Below are 27,645 nucleotides of genomic sequence, written 5' to 3'. Positions count from 1 at the left end.
CTGAGCAAACAAGGGAGAGAACAAGAGACTGTTCACAGGAGCAATGCAAAAACAGTGGTTCTGGGCGGTCCATGAGCACACCAGTCGAGAACATTCCACATCGAGCACTTTCTCACCTTCCCACGAACACCTTGGAACACAACCTACTCTACCAACCCGGGCTTATCTGTGATTAAAATTAGAAATATGTCCTTGGAACCTCTCCCTTCTCCTGCCACTTTTCCATGACACTGCTTAGAAAGATAAGGCTCTCCTATAAGAGAACATCTCAGCTTTCCCCTGTTGTCCGTGGAACCTGACGGATCCGCCATGGTGAGTCAGGAACACGATTTTGAGACTGATTCATTAGAGTGCCCCCATTTCCCCACAAGTCTGAGTGAACGTGATTATGTCAATGTTTTGAAACCTGAGTTCTTCAGACTCAGCCATGTTTTTACTTCTGTGCAGATGCTGCCGCTGTGGACATTTGCTGTGCTCCTGGGAGCAGTAGCTGGTAAGAAAAGATGTGTGTGGAGATGGGAGAGGCTCAGTGTGCGGTTCTTCCCCGATGACCATGACAGCTGGGTTTGAGCCATGAGGAGGATGAGGACTTAGTTAATGGAAATGTAGGATTAAGGGAGATTAGGAATAAATTGAGTTTAACATGGGGTTAAGAGAAGCAGAGCTTGGAGTAATGTGAGGTACAAATTCCCAATGCTCGTTTCCATTTGTTCTCAGACAAATAATAGTGCCGACAAATCACATATGACATTGCACTATAAATGCACAGTTAATCTGATCTTCCAGTCTAACTAAAATATTTATTTTCTGCACCAGGACCCTCTGAGGCCAAGGGAGGCTTCTGAACCTAAGTTTATCACCTACAACTCTGTAACACTAAACAAAACCCCGAAACCCTGCAAACTTCACAATATGTGTGGTTGAAATGGGTGTGGTGACATCTTTCTTCTGGAATGATTATGGGGCTTCAGTAAGAGTAAATCATTGTGTTCAGCGTCCGGCACATAGTAAAATTCAGAGAAACACAGCCCTCATGACAGCTGTTACTCGTGCTCCCATTAGCTTTGTTTTCGTATTGCTCCCAAGCTCTTCTTTGAGTCGTCCCTACACGGAGCAGCTTGCGAGACAACAGCCGTCAAATCACTGATGTTTCTTATGCTTAGAGTCCCTTCTACATCTCAGAAATCCAGGATGGCTCAAACACAGGTCAGCCTAGGTGAAGATACAAAGTTTGACCCTTGCATAAAACTTAAAATTCCTCACCCCAAAGTATAAAGCTAAGAGGTAGCTAAGCTACTCGGAGTTGAGAACCTCCACAAACATGCCTATCACCAGTTCCTGGGACAAAGGATCACCCCATATCTAGGTATCAAAGGCCAAAGATTAATTATATCTGGGTCAAATAGCTAAAATAAGTTCTTAACCGATGCTGAGCAGAAGTCTGAGGGGAGTGACGTGGTCTCTGAGGCAGAAGGGCAGGCGATAGCCTGTCTGTCACAGAGCCACCGTTGCCAACAGCTGCTCGGTGACTGAGCAAGAGGGGTGTTTGAGAAAGCAGAGGAAACTCTGCTGTAAGATACAGTCCAGCTTACATTGGTTGATTGAACATTAGGAAAGTTGAAGGAACATCTTTAAAATGTCTGTGGGTGATTTCAGGAGAGGAAGTCTGCTATGATAAGCTTGGCTGCTTCAGTGACAGTGCTCCGTGGTCAGGAACTTCAGAGAGACCCCTGAAAGCTCTGCCCTGGAGCCCATCAAAGATCAACACCCGCTTTCTCCTGTACACCAACGAGAACCCAGACAACTTCCAGGTAGGAATGGCGATCATTCTCTGGACTCAGTTTCCTGTGCTTTATGCACCTAACACAAATATCCAAGCCTTCCAACAAGAATACAACAAACAGTGAAATTTGTGTATTTTTTCAACTTTTAGAGCAGTCAGATTAAGTACTATTTAAAAACTTAATTTATAAATGGCCATTCAATTCTTATTTTTTCTGTCCTATCCCCAGTGAAACAATCTAAAATTAATTACATATGCAGGAATGGAATAATTATGCATGCTTATGTAATATGCATGCTAATATATATTATAATAAAGAATGTTATATTTTATTTGTGTATTTTAAATACGATTCCCTAGTATAGTACAGACACACAGGAATCCACTTAAGACGGTTCGAGTTAACAGGATTTGATTGGAAGGTGCTAGGTCTTCAGTAGAAGCTTCTGGACTAGCAATATCTGAGCTGTAGCCGCAGGAAGGAGCAACAAGGAACCAGCGCTTGCAGTTTTGCGCCCATCATGAACGTGAATGACCGGCTGCTCTATATGGGGTGAAGCGGTGATAGAAACTATGTTAGGTAATCACCATAGAGTTCCAACGTATAATACTTTCCAATCAGGTATGGCATCAGTTTTAATCCTAGCACCTGAAAGGTAGAGACTGATTCAGGAGTTCAAGGCCACCCTCAGCTACTTTGTGAGTCGAAGTCACTCGGTCTGCACAAGACCCTGAAAAACACACACACACACACACACACACACACACACACACACAAAACCCACTTACAATGTTTTCAGCCTACACTGGGTTTATTGAGCAATAACTCCTTCATACCTGGAGGAATATTAGAATATATACACATCTCCCAAAGCTGAGTAGATTATACGCTAACATAAACAGGCATATGGACAAAGACTTCCACTGAAGATCTTAATGACAAGCAATGTGGGAGACACTGTGTCTGAGCCAAACAGCTACAAGTGAGCAACTTGGGGGTGACTGTGAATGGCTTCCTAGAATCCTATCTACTGTCTCCATCCACACATAAATGATCCTAAAGGCTACTAGAAGAAACTTGACCCCAAAACACTTTTCCATCCCAAACAGCTAATCACTGCGGATGCAGCAACCATCAGGAACTCCAATTTCAAAACAAACAGAAAAACCCGCTTTATCATCCATGGCTTCATCGACAAGGGAGAGGAAAGCTGGCTATCTGACATGTGCAAGGTGAGATATGTCACTTTTCTAAGGAAGTATATTCGAAATCAGCAGCACACTGAACTAAGATGGTCACCACCACACTGGAGTCTGAGAATTCCTGAGCCTAGAGCTGAGGGTAGGGTAGGGGTGGAGGAGTTAGTGGTGGGTACAAGCATTTGGGACAGTTGGGATATATAAACAGAAACTGCTCATTCATTTCCTGGCCGCCAAGACCTGAATAATCACACAGAAACTATATTAATTACAACACTGTTTGGCCATTAGCTGAGGCATATTCCTAGCTAGCTCTTACATCAACCCATTTCTAGTAATCTACGTATCACCACACGGCTGTGGCCTACCTATAAGGTTCTGGCGGTATCTCTCCTTCAGCAGCTACTTGGTGTCTCCTTGACTCCACCTACTCTTTCTCTATAGCTCTGTTCAGATTTCCTGCCTGGCTTTATTCTGCCCTGCCATAGGCCAAAGCAGTTTATTTATTAACCAATAAAAGCAGCACATATACAGAAGGACATCCCACATCAGGGGTATAGGGTAGAGAGGTATGTAGTGGCTCCAGGATATAGTTATTTAGCAACTAATGCAGAGATATTTCAGGCTTTTAGCCAGAGAAGCTGCTTTCCAGTAGCATTCCATTAAGTACAGACCCCTAATGTCCAATATTTTTCTCTATATTACATTTCTATGTATCTGTTGCAGTAGAAACCTCAAGAATCCAGTTCCTACATGGGGCCACGCCTGGTCTGGAGCCAGTGCTGGACTTGGGGAAGGACTCCATACTCATTAAAGACTAGGGTTCTGGTCATAGCTTTGGGGTTAATGCCGCAGCTACTACGCAGGTCAAGACGAGAATTTGCCAACTCTTCAAATGTGTTATTCTGTAGTGTATAAGGGACCTGGATTGTTTGACCGCTACTTGTGTCTTTCCCATCAGAATATGTTCAAGGTGGAGAGCGTGAACTGCATCTGTGTGGACTGGAAGGGCGGTTCCCGAACAACATATACCCAGGCCACCCAGAATGTTCGGGTGGTAGGCGCACAAGTGGCATATTTGGCTAACCTCCTTCAGGTAACTGATCCTGGGTTACATCAATGCTCTTAGGCAATGCTCCCTGGCTTCCCCTTCCAGAACAAAACCATGGAAGTGATGGTGGGGATGATAATGGAGAAGGACACATCTAAACAAGATCATATTCCCAATTTGATTAGAGATGAGCTCTCCCCATCTTGATTCAGGCTTCATCAATAACCTATTCAATTCAATAACTAGTTTTTATTTTTAACTAAATGAACTTAAGCAATGAGGTAGGTGATATCACCTGAATTCTGTCAGCATTTTTAGTTTAGTTCTTGGCATGGAGCCTGGGGGACACTCATCTGATGAATTACAGCACCAAACTGTCAGGGGTTGTTTTAATTTTGACCTTCATTATCAATTTCATATGGCGAGATCAGCCACACGCTTATGTTTAATTTTTTGTCTTACTTATTTGTGTGTGTGGGAGGCTGTGTATGTGTATCTGTGAGGTGGATATGTTCATGTGAGTGTGCACACATGTTTGTGCATCTGTGTGAGGAGTGTCTTCCTGGATTGCCATACACTATTTTGTTGAAGCAGCCTCTCCCTGAACATGGGACCTGTCAGTTCTACGACACCAGAAGGATTGGGTTCGGAGGACCTGCCTGCCTCTGTCTCTCTAGCGCTGGGGTTACAGACACCCATTTTGGACAGAGGTGTCGGGGACCCTAATTTGGAACCTTGTGCTTCACTAACTGAGTCGTCTCCCCAGTTTTCCTTTGTTTTATTGGGCAGAAGCACAATGACAAGGAGCTAGTCTGAGCAGGCCGTAGAGAGATGGCAAACTCTAATGCGCTCGAGCAATGGCCTCATGGACTTCTGGTCCGACTTCCTGTATCACCCTCTCTGACTGTGACACACAAAATCCTTCAGGGGCTTTCTCTCGGCAGAAAAACAGGCTAGGATTCTAGACCTAGAGGAAGGTCTTTTCCATCTCTTTCTAGTGACTGTGGGGGTAGGGGGTGGCGTCTTCTTAGAAACCAAGGTTTGGAGGTGGTCCTTTTTGGCCACCTGGCGTTTGGTATGACTTGAAAACATTTTAATGAGGCTTCCCTTTCAACAGTCTGAACTCGGATACTCACTTAGCAATGTCCACCTCATTGGCCACAGCCTGGGTTCCCACATTGCTGGGGAAGCTGGAAAGAGGACATTCGGTGCCATGGGGAGAATCACAGGTTAGTCCAATGCCAGATGATTAGACCATATGTACTCTCTGTGGGGACCCCAGGGAGGGAACTGGTGGGTCTGCTCTGAACTTCACACACTTTCTGAACCACAGAACCACAATGCCAAGTACTCAGAGCCCAGTCCACTGTGACCCGTAAGCTGTTTCCTCACTTTCAATCTTTGGCCATCACCACATTGTTTTATATATATATATATATATATATATATATATATATATATATATATATATATATATCTTGATTTAGGAACACAAAAAACACTATGCCTTTCCCCAGTTTTCAGATGTTCGCAAAATTAGTTTCTTTAATGAATATCATAAGTAACAGTAGACTTAAATTTGTAGAGTTTGTGTATAATTAATTGAATTCTGCTCTAACACTAGTGGATAACAAACCTCAGCCTTGGCAACTACAACCCCATTGCTGGGGGAGGAGACAGGTGGTCGAGCTCTCTGGGCTTCCAGTTCAGGGTCCTGCTAAAGAGATTCCAAACGCCGTTCTCAGCTGCAGGCTGGCTGCATTAGGCCGGTGGGCCACAGGCTCGGGCAACCTGACAAGGAAGAGGAAGCTATTGCTGTCCTGATCTGAGACATGGCTACTTCAGGGAGCAACCAGTTTCCTGCTCTATCTTCCAACTTTTTCTGCGGACCTGACAATTCTCTTGTTCTGTGTTTTGGAAAAGCTGGTTGCATTTGGATTAATGGGAACAGTCCTCATTGATTTATTTAAAAAATGTTCTTCCAGAACACTCTTTCCCATAGTTTACAATTGGCTAACACAGCCTGTTCTGCCAGGTGCTGTACCATGCCAGACCATGGACTCAATCACAGAAAGCCTCTGCCTTCCTAGAAGATTAGAATTCATGGAAATCTTAAGCCTGAAGAAATTAGTTCAGTGGCGCCTGGGGTCAGCCATTTGATGGAAACTGTTGCTAATGATCAGGGTTCTTGATGGAGTTAAACATCCACGAACAGAGGCAAATCCTGGTACAGCCAGGGAATGCATCACCTCTCTCATGTGCACTCACAGTAGTCTCATGTGCACCCCCCCGTAGTCTCATGTGCACCCCACCATAGTCTCATGCGCACCCCACCGTAGTCCCATGCGCACCCCCACCGTAGTCCCATGCGCACCCCATTGTACTCTCATGTGCACACCACCGTAGTCTCATGTGCACACCACCGTAGTCTCATGTGCACCCCACCGTAGTCTCATGAGCACCCTACATAGTCTCAAGCGCACCCCACCGTAGTTCCATGCGCACTCACAGTAGTCCTCATGCGCACCCCACCATCACAGCCGGTTCTTGATGGAGGGGGTGACTCTGGATACTGAGTAACTGATGTAACTGATGACACCTCCTTTTTGCTCCAGGGCTGGACCCAGCTGAACCTCACTTCCAGGATACACCTGAAGAAGTCCGACTGGACCCCAGTGATGCTCAGTTTGTGGATGCCATTCATACAGATGCTGGTCCCATGATTCCCAACTTAGGTGAGCTTCTCCAGTGTGTCTCCTGGAAGATATTAATCTCGGCATTAGAATATTTGACAGGGCCTCCTTGATCATACAGTATTAGAAACTTCCATTATTTTTTAAAAATCTCCAGGATTTGGAATGAGCCAAACTGTGGGTCACCTTGATTTCTTCCCAAATGGAGGAGTGGAGATGCCTGGATGCGAGAAGAATATTCTTTCCCAAATCATTGACATCGATGGAATCTGGGAAGGTAAAGCTATTGTGGGCACAAAGACTTCCCCTGTGAAAGTTCCTGTTTCTCATTGTTAGACTTGCTCGCCGCTTTGGGATTGATCGAAGGGTCTTCTGTTGTGTTCCTGTGGCGTGAGACTGTCACTTGTCACTGTGACAAGTGGGCATGGGAAACTTGGGCAGACATTGTATTTGCAACCCAACTTTTTCCTTACTTTTAAAAAGAGTTACTTTTTATAGGTGTTTTGCCGGTATATGTTTAAGGGCATCACATATGTGCCTGCTCGGTGCATGTGGAAGTCAAAAATATTCGGATGCCCTGGAACTGGAGTTACAAGAGGTTGTGAGCCACCCCCCGCTGTGGATGCTGGTTACCGAACCTGGGTCCTCTGCAGACGCAGCAAGGGCTCCTAGCTTTCCTTGCAATTCAGTTCTGAGAGGCCTAGTTCAGGGATCTTACTACATATCTATCTGTCTATATGAACCAGACTTTCCCCCTTCTCAAGTTGCTTTTCCATTTTGCTTAGTAACTATTATGATTCTAAAGTGTGTTTAGTTTCTTATCTCACATGGTACATAGACTTCACAAACTGTTCTGTGTTGTGACCTCCATGAGCTTGCCCTGACTAGATCGCTGACTATGGCATCCGTGCTCTCAGCATAGCATGACTTAGGGAAGTAACGTGTGACGCTGATGTCACGCCTGACCCCACAGGAACACGGAACTTCGCTGCCTGCAACCACCTGAGAAGCTACAAGTACTACTCCGACAGCATCGTCAACCCCACGGGCTTCGCCGGCTTCTCCTGCACCTCCTACAACGTCTTCGCTGCAGTGAGTGGCTCCCATCTTCCCTGTGGATTTCATCGGATGTTTTAGTTTGTCCCCCTCATTACTGGAGAGCCAGCGGTGCCTGTGCTCTGTCGCTGGACCCCCTGTGACGATGTCACTGCTGGTGACCACTAACAGTTGTGCATTTGGGATGTTAACAACATTTCAGTAGCAGGAAAGCAGGAAAGCATCCCAGGGATTTAGAGCAATGCCTTACTTAGCATTTCTCTAACTTTCCTCTGTCTCAGGTAATAAATGTTCAGACGTGGGGGGTGAGGAATCCTAAACAAACACATAAAACTCAAGTCTGTAGCTATCTGAAAGCCCTGTCTAGAGGCTGATGATGAGCATGGAAGATTTTATTTAAATGCTGATCTTTAAATTATAATTACGGACATATGGATATGCCTTGGCAGCCGTACATTCATCGGTCGTTTTCAGTTTGGTCACGGTTTATATCCAGGTTGACTTCTTCCATGTAATCGTGAACATGGCATTTCTATTGACTTAGGTTTTAGAAAGTTGACTTTTCACTATAGCTTTCTTCATTTTAATCAAAAGTTTTAAATCACTGCCATGTAACATAGAAAATTTCAAGCAATCAATGTTCCAGGTAAGTCACAAACACTAGAGAGAGATGCCTTAGGTATTAAGAACAAGGGCTTGAATGACATTGGGCAAAGCATTTTGTTTCCCTAAGATTTTTTCTTTATCTAGAAATGTGATGATGCCAGACTCAATGTTCCTGGTAAAGAAATCAATCACGTGTTAAGTGCTCAGCCCAGAACAACAACAACAAAAACATGCTAATCAAAATATGGGAGAGGGGAACACATTTTGTTCACATATAAGTTTTCTAAACAGTAAAAGTTGAGCACCAACCCCACCCCATCCCCAGTCTGAGGTTAGCTTTATCTTCCTGTAAACAAATGATCCGACATGTTTAGGTTCCTTGTAACAAAAGTAGCCTGGTTCAACTACGCTCCTCCGCCTTTGGACACTATGCTTCCATTCAGTCTGGTGAGGGCCCATCAAACTACTGACGGCCCAACCAAGTGTTTGATTGGCAGAGTAAGGGCTGCGGTCTCCTGGTTCCTTCGGAATCCAGGCTACATCCCTGTCTTAGGGATGAGCACACTCGGAGATAAAGTCTGGGACTTTTGCACTCTTCTTGGGAAATGCCTAGGGCATTTCGCCCCAGCTGTCCTAATCTCTCCTTAGCTTGCCGGTGTCCAAACCAGAGACTCCTTCTGACCCATCATCTAATCTTCTGATTGAGAAGTCCTCCATGATTCCTCTTGTGGAGGAGCCCACCCTCCAGAGTGGGAATTGGGCCGTCCTCCCAATTCCGTTGTTTGTGCTCTCTCCTTTTTACCATCACCCCAGGCTGAGGAGAGCATTTCCCTGTACCTGTCTTCTTTAGATGCCAACTGCCTGGCTAAGTCTTAAAGACCAATTGGGTCATTTTATCTCCACCCTGGGAGACCCAGGGTCATTTTATCTCTACACTCAGGTTCTGAGAATATGAACATGCCATGGAAAGCAAAGGAAATGGACAAAGGCCTGAATTTGGAGCCTGTCACCCTCTGACATAATCCTGTTGTGCCTGGCAGACAGTATGGTTTCTAGTTCTTCCCTATGCTACCTTTCTAAACTAAATTCTAATCACCTAGCAGGAGGGTGAATGTCGTAGAACACACAAAGTTCCAGAGACAACGGGGAAAGCATAACACATACATGCCAATTATCCTATGGTGTGGGTTTTATATTTTTTGTGTACTCAGCAATGAAATGGAAGGCTTGGTCTGTGGACAGTGAGAGGCACTCACTACTTTCACTGAGACACGTACCTTTTCACTGCCCCACCATTACCACCAGAGACAGAATTAGTTTTGACTCAATTATAAAGCATGTCGGGAAATATGGTGCCCTATTGACAGTCAGAGCGTTGTCAGTCCTCATTTCCTTGGTCTTTCAGGACAAGTGCTTCCCATGCTCAGGCGGAGTGTGCCCACAGATGGGTCACTACGCTGACAAATACCCTGGGAAAACAAAGGAACTGTATCAGAGATTTTATCTGAACACTGGTGACAAGAGTAACTTTGCACGTAAGTTTTCATTTTTATTAATTAAGTTTCTATTTAATTAATTATATTAATTAAGTGGTCATGTTTTCCTTTGGGAGAGGTATAGATAATTCTGGGTATAAAATGCAGAGTCTGGTAAACGCTAGTAAAGCACTCTACCTCTGAGCTACAGACCTAGCCGAGAATTTAAATGAGATGAACTTCTTAGACTCTTGGTTTGAAAAACAAAAACAAAACAAAAACGCCTCATTCATCAGCTCCAGAAATGGTCTTTCCATCAGCACTTCCAGCGCCTGACCCCCACACTGAGGAAACAGCCGTGACAGTTCACCAGGAAAACTGCCAACAATCCGATCCAATATTCAAATTCTACAGCTATTGGGTAGCTACTAATCCGCCATCAGTTCCTCTTCTCAAAAGCTGACCGTGTATAAATGTTGTCTCCCATGCAGGTTGGCGATATCAAGTGTCTGTCACCCTCTCTGGACAGAAGGTCACTGGACACATTCTAGTTTCCCTGTTTGGAAACGGAGGAAACTCTCAGCAGTACGAGATTTTCAAGTGAGTAAAAACATGGCTCGGTGCTTCTTAGCTTTCAGCATACTAAGAACGTCTCACGTACATGGTTAATAGCCTTTTCTCTATTACATGTATGTAGCATACATATATCACAACTCACACACATGGTTAATGCCTTTTCTCTATTACATGTATGTAGCATATATCACATCTAACAAAAAGAAAACTGTCTTGTAGTACTATATTTTAATAAATTTCAAAACTGTATTTTTAATTTTTTTCTGATATTTTCTGAGGAAACCACTCATGTTAATTTTGCTGCCTGACATTTGGCTTATAATGGATAAAAAAATTACCCCCTACACAATGGTAAAGAAGAGATTTTTATAATGATTCTGTCATTTATTAGACTATGAGCATTGTGACAAAGACACATTTGAGTCCATGTGAAAGAAAATATGACTAAGATAAATCTGAGTTTCTGGCAGAAAAACGAACCCCAAGGTTCAAATATATGTGTAAATTTGCATCAGACACTTGAACGACAAATGTTTTATCAAGCAGCTTAGATTAAAATGGAATGTGAACTGGTTTTAAGAACATATGCATATGTTTGCACGCGTGTGTATATTTATTTGCATGATACATTCTGGGCATACTTATGCATGTTCACATAATATTTCGTTGACTTCTTAACTTCCCAGGGGCTCTCTGCAGCCAGGTACTACGCATGTCAGTGAATTCGACTCCAGCGTGGACGTCGGGGATGTGCAGAAGGTTAAATTTATTTGGTACAACAACGTGATCAACCCAACTCTACCCAGAGTGGGAGCATCAAAGATCACGGTGGAAAGAAGCGATGGCAGTGTGTAAGTAATCAACAAAGTAAGACGGCCTGACAGTGTCTATTCACACTGAAACAGTTCACACCTCTCATAGGAGACACGAGATACACGTGTCCCTGTCACTTCTGCTTCCTGAGGCCTCGCATGTCTTTAGAAGACAGTGCCGAATGTTAGGAATGTCACTTTGATAGATCCTTAGACGAGGGAGAACGTTTCCTTTGGCAGACCATTCAGACTATGCATGTGGCTTGAGTGTGCCTCACCCCCCAAACTTCAAGGGTTCGCCAAATTGCCACTTAGATTGCCTGGAATTGCTCATTTAGCAAGGAACAAGACAGCTATACACTGCCCTGTGGCACAGGTCTTCCTGGTGAAGCCTGAGGTTCAGAGATCAGTTCTCCATGTTTACCGAGACCGACATGCCCTGAGCTGTGGATGATCACAAAGGAATACCAAGAGTGGAGAACAGACACGCTGATGGTATCCATGGCAGTCCCGGCGTCCTTGAGTGGTACCTACATTTTGGTGCAAGGTGCTGTTTCTTCTGGTGGCAAATGCTTGGTTACCTTTCTGAAAACACTAGGACTATCGTTCTTGCCAGAAGTGGAGTTCAAGGCTCCTTGGGTGCCAAAGGAAATGACCAAAACTTCACACAAAACACATAGACAACAGTTTTCAAGATACTGAACTTTGAGTAATGGTAGACAGTGAAGCCTGAAAATCAAAATCCAAGTCAGGTGCCTTAAAATCACCTGAGCCCACAGCCCTGAGAGGCTTTCTCAGCTGTGGTGCAGGCAGGGTTGTGTGGGCTCTCAACATTTAGGAGATGGAGCTAAGAATTGAGGTCTCGAACAGCAAGACTTTGTGGTACAATCTACCAGAGAAGACAGGGCTACAGGGAGACACGGTAGAGTTCTAGGGAGTCTCCTTGTACGTTTGACACAGTCTGGTGTCCTCACATAGGTGAACAAACCAGCCATGGCCAGGGAACAAGCCACTCAAAAGAACTGGAATGGAGCCCATTTCTCTTCAGGGGTGTAACTAGACCCTGTTTCTACCACGCAGACTGAAGAAGCCTGGCATTTTATGGATATTGGGTGGAGTACTTAGTAAGGTCCCATTTCTTGCTAGATTCAGCAAAACTTGAAATGGCTTGGAATAATTACATCCCACAACACAAATAAGAAGTAAAATTGTGTAGCAGTAACGAGATAAAAATCCAATACCCGACTTTAACTCAAACATTCCAGATTACACAAACAGTAGCTCAATACAACCCATAATGAGGAAAGTAATCAATGAAATTAACATTCAGTTGAGTTGGTATGGATGTTAGAATAACAGATAAGGATATCATTATAGCTATCAACATCCATTCAGTTTGTTCAGAAAAGGTCCGGAGAAGATGGCACATGTTTATGACAATATTGGGGTGATAGGAGGGTATATATAAAAGCATATCATATGATAATGGAGAGGTAGGGCATGATATGTGTGTGTGTGTGTGTGTGTGTGTGTGTGTGTGTGAGTGCAGCATTTGATGATGGAGTGTGGGGAGAGTATAGTATAAGTGCAGCATTTGATATTGGTATGCAGGGAGGGTGTAGGATATGAATAAGCACAGCATATGATAACATCATAAAGGGTAGGAGAGGAGAATCAGAAAGATATCTGCTGGAAGGCCCTGTGCCAGATGTGAATAGGTACACTGTCACTTGATATGTTAATGGAATGAGTTAGGTGTGTGTGTGTGTGTTACCAATTCTAAAGTAAGCAATGTAAGAATAAAGAGCTATGGCAAACCAAGTAACAAAAAAGCTAAAAGTCAAGATTAAAAAAGAACTCAACGTGAGCGTGAGGAGGCAAGGAGAACAGAAAGCAGAACAACAAACAACAACAAAAACTCACAAAGACGATTGACATCCTTTTACCTGACGGGAGCAACAATTCTATTAAATGACAGTAGTCAAAACACACCAAGATGAGGAGACACAGACCAGCACAGTGGGTTTTAAACATCAATACCCAATTGAATTGTGCTTATCTAAAATGTGTTTTAAAGAGACATCCAAAGGTGGACAGGAAAACTCGCACTCTTTCTCACTGGAATGGCGCAAACAACAATAAATGCCACCGTGAATGCATTTAAATAGTTAAATTTAAAAAGACGGAAAATACCAAGCATGTTTGGAGACAAGGGGGATCCTAGCTCCCAGACACTGTGCACGGCATAGAAAATGATGCAGCCATTCTAGAAAGTAGTTTGGTGACAATTCTTTGGAAGCCAAGCCTCCCAGTCAGCACGCTGTCCCAGTTCCTAACGTCACGGCTTTGCTTCCCACAGCTCCGTTACACACTGCCAACAGTGGTCTGGAATAATATGGGGCGTGAACACGTCTTGTTCTTTGGGGGTGACTGACAACTTTTCTGTAGATGAAGTTTACAATCATTTTGTAAGGTTGGGAAGTGATTCGGTCTCCTTCAGCATCCTAGCGTCTGATTGTGTCCATCTCAGACTGCTGGAGCAGGGGTGTGGAGGTGGACGAAGGGACATGGTTACCCTCATGCCCAGCTCTGCCCTTGCATGAGGAAGAGCTCACCCTTCTGTGTTTTCTTTCCTCAGGTTCAACTTCTGTAGTGGAGAAACTGTGAGGGAGGATGTCCTGCTCACACTCTCTTCGTGTTAGGAGGTTGCTGACATGTGACTACTGAGTCCCACTGTAATAAAATCTAGTATTAAAGCAATACATTCTGCTGTCAGTGTTGATTAATTCTAATGAAACTTCCGGATGAGAGGGTAAAACCGTCAATTCTCAGTTGCTGTGAAGAGCCATACGTGATTGACTATAAACATTTGCTGTGCATTTGGGTTTGGGAATATCACTTAAATGATAGCACCATCATGCCCCCCCATTAATAATATTAATCAATTTTGACCATTTAAGACCGAGCTTCAGGATCTAAGGATCTCCCTCGTGGTAGCCCTGTGATGACAGTAATAGATTCAGCCACTTTCTCCATCATTCTCTAGCCAGACATCTCAGGAGTAATGGAACAGAACAGGAGATGAGGATGGGACTCTGAGACACGTCTGATCTTTTCTATGGTCTTGTTTCTCTGGCTGTGGTTCTCCCAGAACCTCTTCCAGAAGCACAGACCAAAGCATCCTGCTCCATAAGGCCAGGGACAGAATTCTGATTCCATAGTCTTTATGGGTTCTTCTCAATCTGGCTTTCACCTAGAATTCCAGTCTCACCTCTTAGCACATTCATTCTGAAACTTCATATTCTGGACAAACTCTTTGTTGTTTAACAAAGATTTTATCACTTACACCTGACCTCGAGTTATTACATAGAACCATGGAAGCAAAAATAGTATAGTACTGTGGCAAAAGCTTTCAGTATACCAACAGACTGCTAAGGCCACCTAATCTTTGACAAATGATATCTTTGATAAAAATCTTTGACTAAAAAAAGCATTAGAGAAAAGGGAGACTTTTCGTATGGTGCTAGGGAAACTAGGTGTCTACTTGCCCAAGATGGAAACCGGATTCCTATCCTCCAACCTACAAATGTCAACTCAAAATGAAGCAAAGTACAGCAACTGCTGTGTGGATACACTTCCATACACAGCCACAGACAAGGACTTGCTGAGTGATTGCAGTAGCTCAGGGAGTCATTGTAATACTTAATGCATGTGGTTACATGAAATCTGTGATGTGGCAAAGGAAGCAATCAGCAAAGTGAGGAGAGAACCTACCGAAGGGAAAACTAATATTTTCTAGCTGCAACAGGGGGTTGTCTATGACTTTCTCTTGGTCTGTTATACTACTCAGTAGTGTTTAGACAGATTCAGTACTCCTGTGTTACATACTGGTACCCGAACCCCAGTACTCTAGAGGAGTATTTCTACCTCAGTTCTTCTAGCATGATGATAGATTGATAGATAGACAGATAGATAATAGATAGATGATAGAGAGATAGAGAAGATAGATAGATAGATGATAGATGTACACATGCATGTGTGCATACATACATACACACACTCACAGAAAAGACAAGAAGGGAGACAGAGGCAGAGAGAGAGAGAGAGAGAGAGAGAGAGAGAGAGAGAGAATATGAGGACACCCAAAAGAAAACTGGTAGAATTTGAGGAATTTGAGAGTCCATGTTTATTCCTTACAGTTTTCTTTGGGTGTCCTCATATTCTCTCTCTCTCTCTCTCTCACTCTCTCTCTCTCTATCTATCTATCTATCTTCTCTATCTCTCTATCATCTATCAAGTTGCAGGAAATCAAACCAAAGCCCACATATGATGAGGTTGGTCAAATTACAGTGAGACTTCATGTCACAACCTTGGAAGGTGTTGGCAGTTAAAGTCAGGGCATTGACTAGTAAAGAATAGGATCCTGTAATTCGGGGTGGGCATGTGTGGGAGGCCCCTATTGAAGCTAAGAACTTTGAACCCTCAGACTCTCAGGGCTTTGTCTAGCCTGAGGAAGCATCCCCTCCACTCTCAGCAGAATTTATACTCCATCTCATTCCCTGAAAAATTTCCCTTTATGCCTTTGATTACAAAAACTAATCCTTCTGAATGAGATGCCAGGTAAGACAACACCCATGTCCCTCAGGGCCCTCTAATAGTTGGCTCTAGACCTACAACCAGACTTGAGGCTAAGCAGGCTGAGTGGGAAGGTAGAAAGTGTAGTCCAGGAGGAGGTACACTATACTACTACAGAGATTAACATGTTTGTGAATTCATTCAAGCAGAAGTCTGGAGGACATGTGTGGGAATGGGTCTTAAGGGTGTGAGATAATGGTGCAAGGAACACAAAACTGGATCAGGCTGGGTTTATTGATATGAGACCTCTGAGTGAAGATTCTAGGCTTAACATGGAGGGCCTCACAGTTGAAAGAAAAAGGCTGTCAAAAGTGTGAATAGCTAACTAAAACATTTATCAAAAGACATTTATAAAAAGGAGTTGGAGGTTCCTGATAGCCCTTGGCCTCATGCTAATGGAGGGATTTTAAGGCCCAGGGAAATTGCAATGATAGAATGGGTATATTGTACAAAACCCAATCCTTTACAATGGAAAGACCCAGAAGATACACCCTTCACTAATCCTATAAAACACAAAATGGTGAAGGGGCACCAGCACAGTTGAAGAGCTCTGTTGACACCCTTTTCCGTGTGTCAGACCTTAGAGTTGGTGATGCTACTGCTCTGTGGGACAAATTAAATGCAAGGGGTTAACCTGGGCCCTGAGGTAGCAGGGATCAGCTGACAGCACTAAATTACCAAAAACAGGTGATTGCAGTATTCATAATGGGCAGCACAGACAAAAAAAAAATGTCCATAAGGGCCTGACCCATAATGGTCAGCTCAGGCAAAGTGATTTTTATGGTGGCGTAACTCCTATGGGACTTGGTACTTGCTAATTAATCATTGTATTTCCAGCCATGAAATAGATAAGAAGCTTACTGCGTTTCTGTTTGATCTGTATAAACAGAAAAATTCTCAGACAAACGAAAGAAAGCCTACATAAGATCATGGCGAAAGGCAGTCTTGGCCCATGAACTAATTTCCAGACTTGAGCGGGTGTGCAGACCCTTCAATGAAGGGATGGCCACAATCCTGGAGAAAGGCCCTTGATAAAGTACTTAAAAGTTTTACTGTTAGCTTTTCTCCAGTCCTTCGCTTGAGGAATCTATGGCCCCTTTACAAGGAAAACTATACCGTGGGGGAAAGGTAACAATCAGACCTTCTGGATTCTATTGGATACTGGTTCTGAATTGGTGCTGACTCCAGGAGACCTTCTCCCCCAGATAAAACATTGTGGACCACCAGTTAAAGTAGGGGCTTATGGAGGTCATGTGACTACTGAAGTTTTGGCTGAAATCTAACTCACAGTAGGTCCAGGGGTTTCCTAAGCTCATCCTGTGACTATTTCTCCAGGCCTAGAATGCCTAATTGAGATAAATAGAAGATGGCAGAATTCTCACATTGTTACCCTGATCTGTGGAGTGAGAGCTATTATGGGAGCCTTTAGCGTTTCCTCTCTCAGGGAAAATAGTAAATAAAAGCCAGTATCTCATCCCTGGAGGAACTGCAGAAATTAATGCCACAAAAGACTTGAAAGATGTGGGGGCATGGGGGAGTTCCCATCACGTCATCCTTTAATTCTCCTATCTGGCCAGTGCAGAAGACAGATGGGTCATAGAGAATGACAATCGACCATGGGAAACTCAATTAAGTGGTGACTCTAATTGCAGCTGCTGTACATGTGGTGTCCTTACCGAGATTAACACATCTCCTGGTCCATAGTACGCAGCTATTGACCTAGAAAATGCCTTTTTCCCAGTATCTATCCACAAAGACCATAAGAAGCAATTTGCTTTCAATTGGCAAGGCTATCAGTTTACCTTAAAAGTTTTACCTCAAGGGTGTTTTATCTCTCCAGGCCTGTGCTGTTTGGAAGGGATCTTGATCATCTGTGCTTCCACAAAATGTCACACTGGTTCCCTATATTAAAGACATTTTGCTGATTGGAGCAAGGAAGCAGGAGGTGGCAACAACTTTGAACTCATTAGTAACACATATGTACATCAGAAGATGGAAAATAAATTCAGCCAAAATTCAAGGGCCTTCTACCTTAGTGGAATTCTTAGGAGTCTGTTGTAGAATATTATTTTAACTGTAAATATGTGCTATAATTGTTTATGCTATATTTGTTTAATTATGAAAAGATGTGTTGCATTTGCTTCATCTTGCCTGCCTAAGGCACCTGATTGATCTAATAAAGAAAGAGTTGAAGAGTCAATAGTGAGGCAGAAGAAGGATAGGTGGGGCTGGCAGGCAGAGAGAGTAAACAGGAGAAATCTAGGCTTGAACTCCACATAATAGGTATGGGGAGCAACCACTGAGTGAGTGGGCCAGAGACAGAGACACTTGCGGGTCCCGATGTGAATCTTGGACCTTTAAGGGAGTAGACCTAAGTCAGGACCCCTGTGGGTCTTGGCCTGAGTCTAGGACCTCTGAGGAACTAGGCCTGAGCCAGGATCTCTGTGGTTCTGGGTGTGAATCTGGGACCTCTGAGGGAGTAGGCAGGAACCAGAGATCTCTGCAGTTCCAGGTGTGAGTCTGGGGACCTCTGGGGAAGTAAGCCTGAGCCAGGACTTCTGTGGGTCTGGGTATTGGTCTGGGATGTTGAAGGGAATAGGCAGGAACCAGAAACCTCTGCTGATCCAAGCCTGAGTCTGGGACCTTTGAGGGAGTAAGCCTGAGCCAGGCCCTCTGCGGGTCTGAATGAGCCTGGGAACTCTGAGGAGGTAAATCAGAGCCAGAGTCCTTTAGTGAACCAACCTCAAGCCAGGGACCTCTGCAGGAAAGGATCCAGACCAGGGACAGTTACAGAAACAGGTCAGAGCCAACAGCGTAGGCTAGAGCAGGCCTGAGACAGCAAACTCCAAGGGAGTGGAGCAAAGCCTGGGAGTGCTGAGTGACCTCCAGGAACACAGAGTGACCAATGGGAAAACTAGAACCATGGCACTGACTGTACCACGAGGAACCTTGGATTCACTGGCACCTAGAATATTATTCAACAGAATCACAGACAGTCACACCATTTAGAGGAAAAGATGAGCAGAAAAGGTAAAAACACATGTAACATCACAAAGAGCAACACAACAGCAGTAAAACCTGAAGACCCTACAACAGCAAGACTAGAACAACCAAATATAGATGAAGCAGAAGAAAATGACCTAAGAAATAACTTCCAGAGAATGTCTGAAACTCTTAAAGAGGAAATGAGAAACTCCATCAAAGAAATGGAGGAAAAGACAAACAAAAAATTGGAAGACATCAGCAAATCCCTTAAAGAAAACCAAGAAAAAACAATCAAACATATAAATGAAACTATTCAAGATTTGAAAGCTGAAATAGAGACAATAAAGAAAACACAAGCTGAGGGAATTATAAAAACAGAAATCATGAGGAAAAGATCAGGAACCACAAACACAAGGATGAACAGCCGAATACAAGAGATGGAAGAGAGAATCTCAAGCACTGAAGATACAATCGAGGAAATAGACTCCTCAGTCAAAGAAAATATTAAATCTAACAAAAGCTTAACCCAAAATATCCAGAAAATATGGGACACCATGAAAAGATCATTAAGAATAATAGGTATAGAAGAAGGAGAAGAAGTTCATCTCAAAAGAACAGAAAATATCTTTAACAAAATCATGGAAGAAAACGTTCCCAACCTAAAGAAAGATATGCCTAGGAAGATACAAGAAGCTTACAGAACACCAAACAGACTAGAAGAAAGAATATTAAGAGATGCAAAGGAAAAAGGCCAAGTAAAATATAAATGTAGACCTATCAGAATTACACCTGACTTCAACGGAGACAATGAAAACCAGAAGGCTGAGGTCAAGCATTATGCAGACATTAAGAGACCATGGATGCCAGCTCAGACTACTATATCCAGCAAAACTTTCAATCACCATAGAAGAACAAAACAAGATATTCCATGACAAAACCAGATTTAACAAGTACCTAGCCACAAGCCCAGCCCTACACAAAATACTCGAAAGAAAACTCCAACCCAGGGAAGTTGGCTATATCAACAAAAACACAGACAATTGATGGTCTCATCGCAGCATATTCCAAAGAAGGGGAAAACACACAAATTAACAGCACCAACAGTGAAAATAAAATTAACAGGAGATAGCAATCACTGGTCATTAATAGCCCTTAATATAAATGGACTCAGCTCACCTATAAAAAGGCACAGGATAACAGATTGGATACGAAAACAGAATCCATCCTTCTTCTGCATACCAGAAACACACCTCAACCTCAAAGACAGACATCGCCTCAGAGTAAAGGGTTGGGAAAAATATTCCAATTAAATGGACCTAAGAAACAAGCTGATATAGCTAACCTAATATCTAACAAAATAGACTTCAAACTAAAATTAATCAAAAGAGACAAAGAAGGACATTTCATATTAGTCACAGGAAAAATCCATCAAGAGGAAATCTCAATCCTGGACATCTATGCCCGGAATACAAGGGCACCCTCATATGTAAAAGAAACACTTCTAAAGCTTAAATAATATATTAAACCCCACACACTAATAATGGGAGACTTCAACACTCCACTCTCACCACTGGACAGGTCAGTCAGACAAAAAAATGAACAGAGAAATAAGAGAACTAACAGATGTTATGACTCAAATGGACTTAACAGACATCTATAGAATATTCCATTCAAACAGAAAAGAATATACCTTCTTCTCAGCACCTCATGGAACCTTCTTAAAAATTGATCACATACTTGGTAACAAAACAAACCTCAACAGATACCAAAAAAAAAATGGAATAAACCCATGATTCTTATCAGATTACTATGGCTTAAAACTAAAATTCAATAGCAATACTAATTCCAGAAAGCCCACAAACACATGGAAATTAAACAATGTTTGTCTGAATCATCAATGGGTCAATGAAGAAATAAAGGGAGAAATTAAATACTTTCTAAAATTCAATGATAATGACCACAATTTATGGGTCACAATAAAAGCAGTGTTAAGAGAAAAGGCAATACCACTAAATACCTACATAAAGAAGCTGGAAAAAAACCTACACTAGTGAATTAACAGAACATTTGAAAACATTAGAACAAAAAGAAGCAAACTTACCCAAGAGAACTAGACAGCAGGAAAAAAATCAAGTTGAGAGCTGAAATCAACAAAATAGAAACAAAGAAAACAATACAAAGAATCAATGAGACAAAGAGTTGGTTCTTAGAGAAAATCAACAAAATAGACAAGCCTTTATCCAAACTAACCAAAAGGCAGAGAGAGAATATCCAAATTAACAAAATCAGAATTGAAAAGGGGGACAGAACCACAGACACAGAGGAAATACAGAGAATCATCAGGTCATATTTCGAAACCTGTACAACACAAAATTGGAAAAGTTAAAGGAAATGGACAACTTTCTGTATAAATATCACATACCAAAATTAAATCAAGACCAGGTAAGCAAATTAAACAGACCTATAACTGCTGAAGAAATAGAAACAGTCATCAAAAGTCTCCAAAAAATTAAAAATTAAAAATAAAAATAAATAAAAAAACAGGACCAGATTGTTTCAGCTCAGAATTCTACAAGGTTTTCAAAGAAGAACTAATACCAATATTTCTCAAATTATTCCACACAATAGAAACAGAAGGAACATTGCCAAACTCTTTCTATGAGTCTATAGTAACCCCGATACACAAACTACAGAAAGACATTACTAAGAAAGAGAATTACAGATCAATCTCACTCATGAACATTGATGCAAAAATACTCAATAAAATACTGGCAAATCGAATTCAAGAAAACACCAGAGCCATCACCCATCATGATCAAGTTGGCTTCATCCCAGAGATGCAGGATGGTTCAACATATGAAAATCCGTCAACGTAATCCACCATATAAACAAGCTGAAAAATAAAAATCATGTGATCATCTCATTAGATGCTGAAAAAGCTTTCGACAAAATACAACATCCTTTCATGATAAAGGTCTTGGAGAGAGCAGAGATACAAAGAACATACCTAAATATAATAAAGGCAATATACAGCAAGCCAACAGCTAGCGTCAAACTAAATGAAGAGAAACTCACAGTGATCCCACTGAAATCAGGAACAAGACAAGGTTGTCCACTCTCTCCAAATCTATTCAACATAGTTCTTGAGGTACTAGCTAGGGCAATAAAACACTAAAAGGAGATCAAAGGGATACAAATCAAAAAGAGGAAATCAGACTCTCACTATTTGCTGATGATATGATAGTTTACATAAGCGACCCCAAAAATTCTACCAAGGAACTTCTACAACTCATAAACACTTTCAGTAATGTAGCAGGAAACAAGATTAACTAAAAAAAAATCAGTAGCCCTCCTGTGCACAGATGTAAATGGGATGAGAAAGAAATCAGAGAAGCATCACCCTTCACAATAGCCACAAATAGCATAAAATATCTCAGAGTAACTCTAACCAAACAAGTGGAAGACTTGTATGACAAGAACTTTAAATCTTTGAAGAAAGAAATTGAAGAAGACACCAGAAAGTGGAAAGATCTCCCATGCTCTTGGTTAAGTAGAATTAACATAGTAAAAATGGCAATCTTACCAAAAGTAATCTACAGATTCAATGCAATGCCCATCAAAATCTCAGAAAATTCTTCACAGACCTTGAAAGAAGGTACTCTACTTCATATGGAAAAGCAAAAAAACCCAGGATAGCCAAAACAATCCTGTACAATAAAAGAACTTCTGGAGGCATCATAATCCCTGACTTCAAACTATACTAAATAGCTACAGTACTGAAAACAGCCTGGTATTGGCATAAAAACAGACAGGAGGACCAATGGAACCAAATTTAAGACCTGACTATTAATACACACACCTTCAAATACCTGATTTTTGACAAAGAATCAAAAAATATCAAATGAAGAAAAGAAAGCATATTTAACAAATGCATAACTGGCATAACTGGATATCAACATGTAGAAGACTGGAAATAGACTCATATCTATCACCATGCACAAAACTCAAGTCCAAATGGATCAAAGATCTCAACATAAAGCCAGCCACACTGAACTTTATAGAAGAAAAAGTAGGAAGTACACTTGAATGCATTGGCACAGGAGACCACTTCCGAAATATAACCCCAGCAACACAGACACTGAGAGAAATAATTAAGAAATGGAACCTCCTGAAACTGAAAAGCTTCTGTAACGCAAAGGACATGGTCAACAAGACTAAACAACAGCCTACAGAATGGGAAAAGATCTTCACTAACCCTACATCAAACAGAGGTTTGATCTCCAAAATATACAAAAAACTCAAGAAATTGGTCATCAAAAGAACAAATAATCCAATTAAAAAATGGACTACAGACCTAAACAGAGAACTCTCAATGGAGGAATCTAATATGGCTGAAAGACATTTAAGGAAATACTCAATATCCTTAGTCATCAGAGAAACGCAAATCAAAACAACTCTGAGATTCCATCTTACACCTGTAAGAATGGCCAAGATCAAAAACACTGATGACAACTTATGCTGGAGAGGATGTGGGGTAAAGGGAACACTCCTGCATTGCTGGTGGGAGTGCAAGCTGGTATAGCCCCTTTGGATGTTAGTGTGGCGATTTCTCAGAAAATAAGAAGCAACCTTCCTCGAGACCCAGTAATACCACTTTTGAGTATATATCCAAATGCTCAATCGTACCACAAGGACATGTGCTCAACTATATATATATCAGCATTGCATGTCATAGCCAGAACTTGAAAACAACCTAAATGCCCCTCGACCAAAGAACGGATAAAGAAAATGTAGTACATTTACTCAATGGAATACTACACAGCAGAAAAAAATGACATCTTGAATTTTCCAGGCAAATGGATGGAACTTGAAAACATCATTTTGAGTGAGGTAACCCAGACCCAGAAAGAAAACTATCACATGTTCTCACTCATAAGTGGCTTTTAAACATAAAGCAAAGAAAACCAGCTCACAAATCACAATCTTAAAGAACCTAGACAACAATGAGGACCCTAAGAGAGACATACATGGATCTAATCTACATGGGAAGCAGAAAAACACAAGATCTCCTGAGTAAATTGAGAGCATGGGGACCATGGGAGAGGGTTGAAAGCAAGGGGAGAGACAGGAAGGGGATCAGAGAAAAATGTAGAGCTCAATAAAAACATTTAAATCATAAAAAAGAAAGAAATAGAACATTTGGGCACTAGTGAGTCACAATATTGAATTAAAAGTAAAATAGAAGGTCCAACCAAAGAAAAGCCTAGGACCACTTGGGTTCAGTGACGAGACATTAAAATTTACAGAACCTTCAAGAGGATTGATTACCTTAACTGGCATTTTGATCCAGAATTTACTAACAGAAAATCCTCTAGGCCAGCAGTTCTTAATTTGTGAGTCACAACCCCTTTGGAAAACTTCTATCTCCAAAAAATTTACATTACAATTCATAACAGTAGTAAAATTACAGTTATGAAGTAGCAACAAAATAATTTTACGGTTGAGGATAATCCCACATGAGGAACTGTATTAAAGGGTCGCAGTGTTGGGAAAGTTGAGAACCCTGCTTTAGGTGAACCTGTGAGGGTATTCCTGAGGGAGCGTTCCTGGGAGGGCTAACACATTCCCTCAACTAAAGCAGTACTTTCTGGCATGGGTCCAAATTAGGTCATGGGTTTTGTTCTTTTGTTGCTGCTTTGGAAGAGCTAGGCATTGGAGTGTGTGCAGCCCATCAATGAAATATATGTCTGACCCAATGACATTCCCAAAGGGTCGTGTATTATATTCTTTGTGAGCAGTACTTACCAAGAAAACAGATTGTGGGAAGGGGACTTAGATTTTAAGTAACAGGACTACCTCCATGGCATATCTGGCTGTCTGGCAGTGTAGATAGAATAGACAAGGGAGCAGTTAGGGAACCACTGCCACATGGCCCAGCAAGACTGTTCAGTGGGGAAAGGAGCTTGCTGCCAAGTCTGAGAATCTGAGTCTGGTTCCTATAATCTATGTGGTGAAAGAGAGGACACTTTATCCACTCACTTCCACATGTGTGCTGTGGCTTGCAATCACCTTAACATGTACACACACAGATGAAACAAATATGCTTTTAAAAAGTAGATGTGTTTTCAAACACAAACAACACCAGTCGTAAGGGATTGCGATGTTCCATTTAACCTCCCAAAAAATATACCCATGCTTTCAAAATTATCATTAACAAGATTTTGGAGAAGAAACACATTTCTTCCCATGGAAATTATCATAGTGTCTTAAAATATGTAAACATGTCCTAGACAGATCAGAGGAATATTTGTGAAATATCACACATGTTCCAGGTTTATCCTCATGATTATGCTTTTGCATGCATGTATAGCCTTTACGTGCATGGTTATATACATGGTTATACATGGTTATATGTATGGTTATATACTCTAGACGGCAGACACGGAGAGTCAGGGCTCTGCTCTGAGTATGCACGATTCCTTGTTTGGATGATTAAGACACTGATGATTTTCATTCATTTTTCAGAAATAAAACATGCATCTTTTGGTGCTGGCAAATGAAAAGAAAGTGTGGGTTTTTTTTTTTTTTTGAAAAACGATTGTGAGGGCCTAGACAAGAAGTAATTGCCACGTTCAATGGAGATTTTATTTACTAAAATTTGCACTTGAGCAGTAAAGAGGAATCTTTGATTGTAACAAAAGTGGAGTCTCAAAAAACGTGTGCAAATCTGCTTCCTATTCTAAACCACCTCTGTGTTCACTCCTGACCACTCTTCAGACGAACTTTGTATCAATGCAATGCAGAGAACACTGGGCTTCTACACGCTGATAATGGCAGGACAGCCGGGGTTAGTGGGAGGGATGAGCGCCTCTAGACTGAACTTCACAATCTGCGGAGGAAAACACACCTCTCACAGAAATGGACTGGATTTGATGTAAAAATACATATGCACGGAAACATTAGTAAAATGTAGGCACGCTAATTTTTCTCTCTTACAGATTAGATAATGAATCAGGGTGGAATGCTGACTCCCATTTCACTTTCTGGGACTGAAGCCTCGTGTTTAGTGAAGTGATATTCTGAAGGCACAAAGCACTTACTCCTCTCTGGAGCCCTAGAATTTTCTTCTCAGGGAACTTTGGAATCTGAGGTCAACATGCCTTCCTTCCCATGGACAGCCTTGGCAATGGCAGGGCTAGATAAGGGGGTGGGGCTCAAGGCAGGCTCTCTGGAGACTGGGTAAATGAGACCCAGGTTGGCACCAGTGTAGTTATCTGGCCACACAGGTGTCTCAAGGCCTTTCTTTCCCTCACCTGACCTTTGGTATCATAAAGCTGCCAGAATCAGGGTGTTGCATAAGGGAAGCCTTAGCTCCTTTGCAAACAGAGCTATTTGGTTAGAAACTTCATGATAGACCCTATGGGACATGCTCAACATAAAGTTACCATGAATAAATGCTATGGAACACAAGGCTCTGGCCCTAAGCTCTTTGGGGAAGGTTTGTGTTTTCAGTTTGAACTGTGTTTAACTGAGCAAATGATTATTAAGAGAACATTTGGAGTTCTTTGCTGTTGGATGGTGTAGGCAGTTGTTACTGCAGCCAGTTTGCAAAGCACATGGCTTTCTGGGTTCATTCTCTTTCGGTTTGCTCATTTATTCATCAGTGACTTGAGGGCCTGCCATGTAGCAAGCATTCAGCTACCTGCTCAGGTGTGTAAAAGTGTTCCAGAAAATTCCATCCCTCTGTCTTTGTGGCCTGTGACTCGGTGTGGAATGTCTTAAGTGGGAAACGTGCTAAGGGGAGGCCTGTTAAGGGCCTTGGGTGGAAACCTGAGGAAGGCTGGAGAAGTCGCTTTGAGGGAGAAGAGGGGACAGGCTGAGAGGAGGACTGGCTGGGGATATGCCAACACTGCTTCCATGGAATTCTGCCCCTGCATCGTTTTCGTGTTTCCTTTGTCAAATTTTCTAGGTACACACACACACACACACACACACACACACTAAAATAAATCTGTATAGGCCCTGGAGATATGGCTCAGATATTAAGAGTGTTGCTTGCTCTTCTAGGGGACCCAGGTTCAGTTCCACTACCTACATGATGGCTAACAACGACCTATAAGTTCCAGAGGATCTGATGCCTTCTTCTGACCTCCTTAGACACTGCATGCATGTGGTTCACAGACATACATGTGGGCCACACACACATAAAATAAAAATAAACAAAGCTTAAAAGAAATTTGATTTGGTTTTAACCAACTGCCACAAACTGAAAACATCCCAGATATCTTCTCTCAGATTTCTTCTTAGCATAAGTTTCCAGAACACTTTCCCCAAAACTTTTTATTTTTTTTCTCTTTGTCTTAATCATTCTTCTATTGCTATGAAGAGATGCCATGACAACTCTTATAAAAAGAGGTGTTTAATTGGAGCGGCTTACTGTTTCAGAGGTATAGTCCACTATCATCATGGCAGGGAGCATGGCAGCAGGCAGGAAGACATGGAGCCGGAGAAGGAGCTGAGAGTTCTACATCCTGATTCACTGGTCAAGAGGAGAGGAAGGGGGGGGGGAGGGGAGATGGGAGAGGAGAGAAAGAGGAGGAGGAGGGGAGAGGGGTGAGAGAGAGAAGAGGGGAGAGAGAGAAAGAGAGAAAGAAGAAAGGAGAGGGGAGAGAGAGGAAGAGAGGGGAGAGAGAGGGAGAGAGGGAAGAAGGGAGAGAGAGAGAGAGAGAGAGAGAGAGAGAGAGAGAGAAGAGGGGAGAGGGGAGAGGAGAGA

General features: G+C 42.3%; 1 protein-coding gene across 1 annotated transcript; it reads left to right on the top strand.

The window, feature by feature from the left end:
* Positions 1–201: 201 nt before the first annotated feature.
* Positions 202–14,014, top strand: LOC125393473 (pancreatic triacylglycerol lipase). The gene is made up of 13 exons (XM_087907732.1): positions 202–312; positions 448–493; positions 1,657–1,811; positions 2,894–3,016; positions 3,945–4,079; positions 5,152–5,263; positions 6,650–6,769; positions 6,885–7,004; positions 7,701–7,819; positions 9,795–9,924; positions 10,356–10,464; positions 11,127–11,291; positions 13,891–14,014. Exons 1-13 carry the CDS (start codon positions 310–312, stop codon positions 13,952–13,954), a joined length of 1,401 nt encoding a protein of 466 aa, XP_087763858.1. The 5' UTR covers positions 202–309; the 3' UTR covers positions 13,955–14,014.
* The last annotated feature ends 13,631 nt before the right edge of the window (positions 14,015–27,645 follow it).

The sequence above is a fragment of the Myodes glareolus genome, chromosome 7 (assembly GCF_982192425.1).
Source record: "Myodes glareolus chromosome 7, mMyoGla1.1, whole genome shotgun sequence".
Taxonomy (NCBI): domain Eukaryota; kingdom Metazoa; phylum Chordata; class Mammalia; order Rodentia; family Cricetidae; genus Myodes; species Myodes glareolus.
This window is presented reverse-complemented; position numbering and strand designations above follow the sequence as displayed.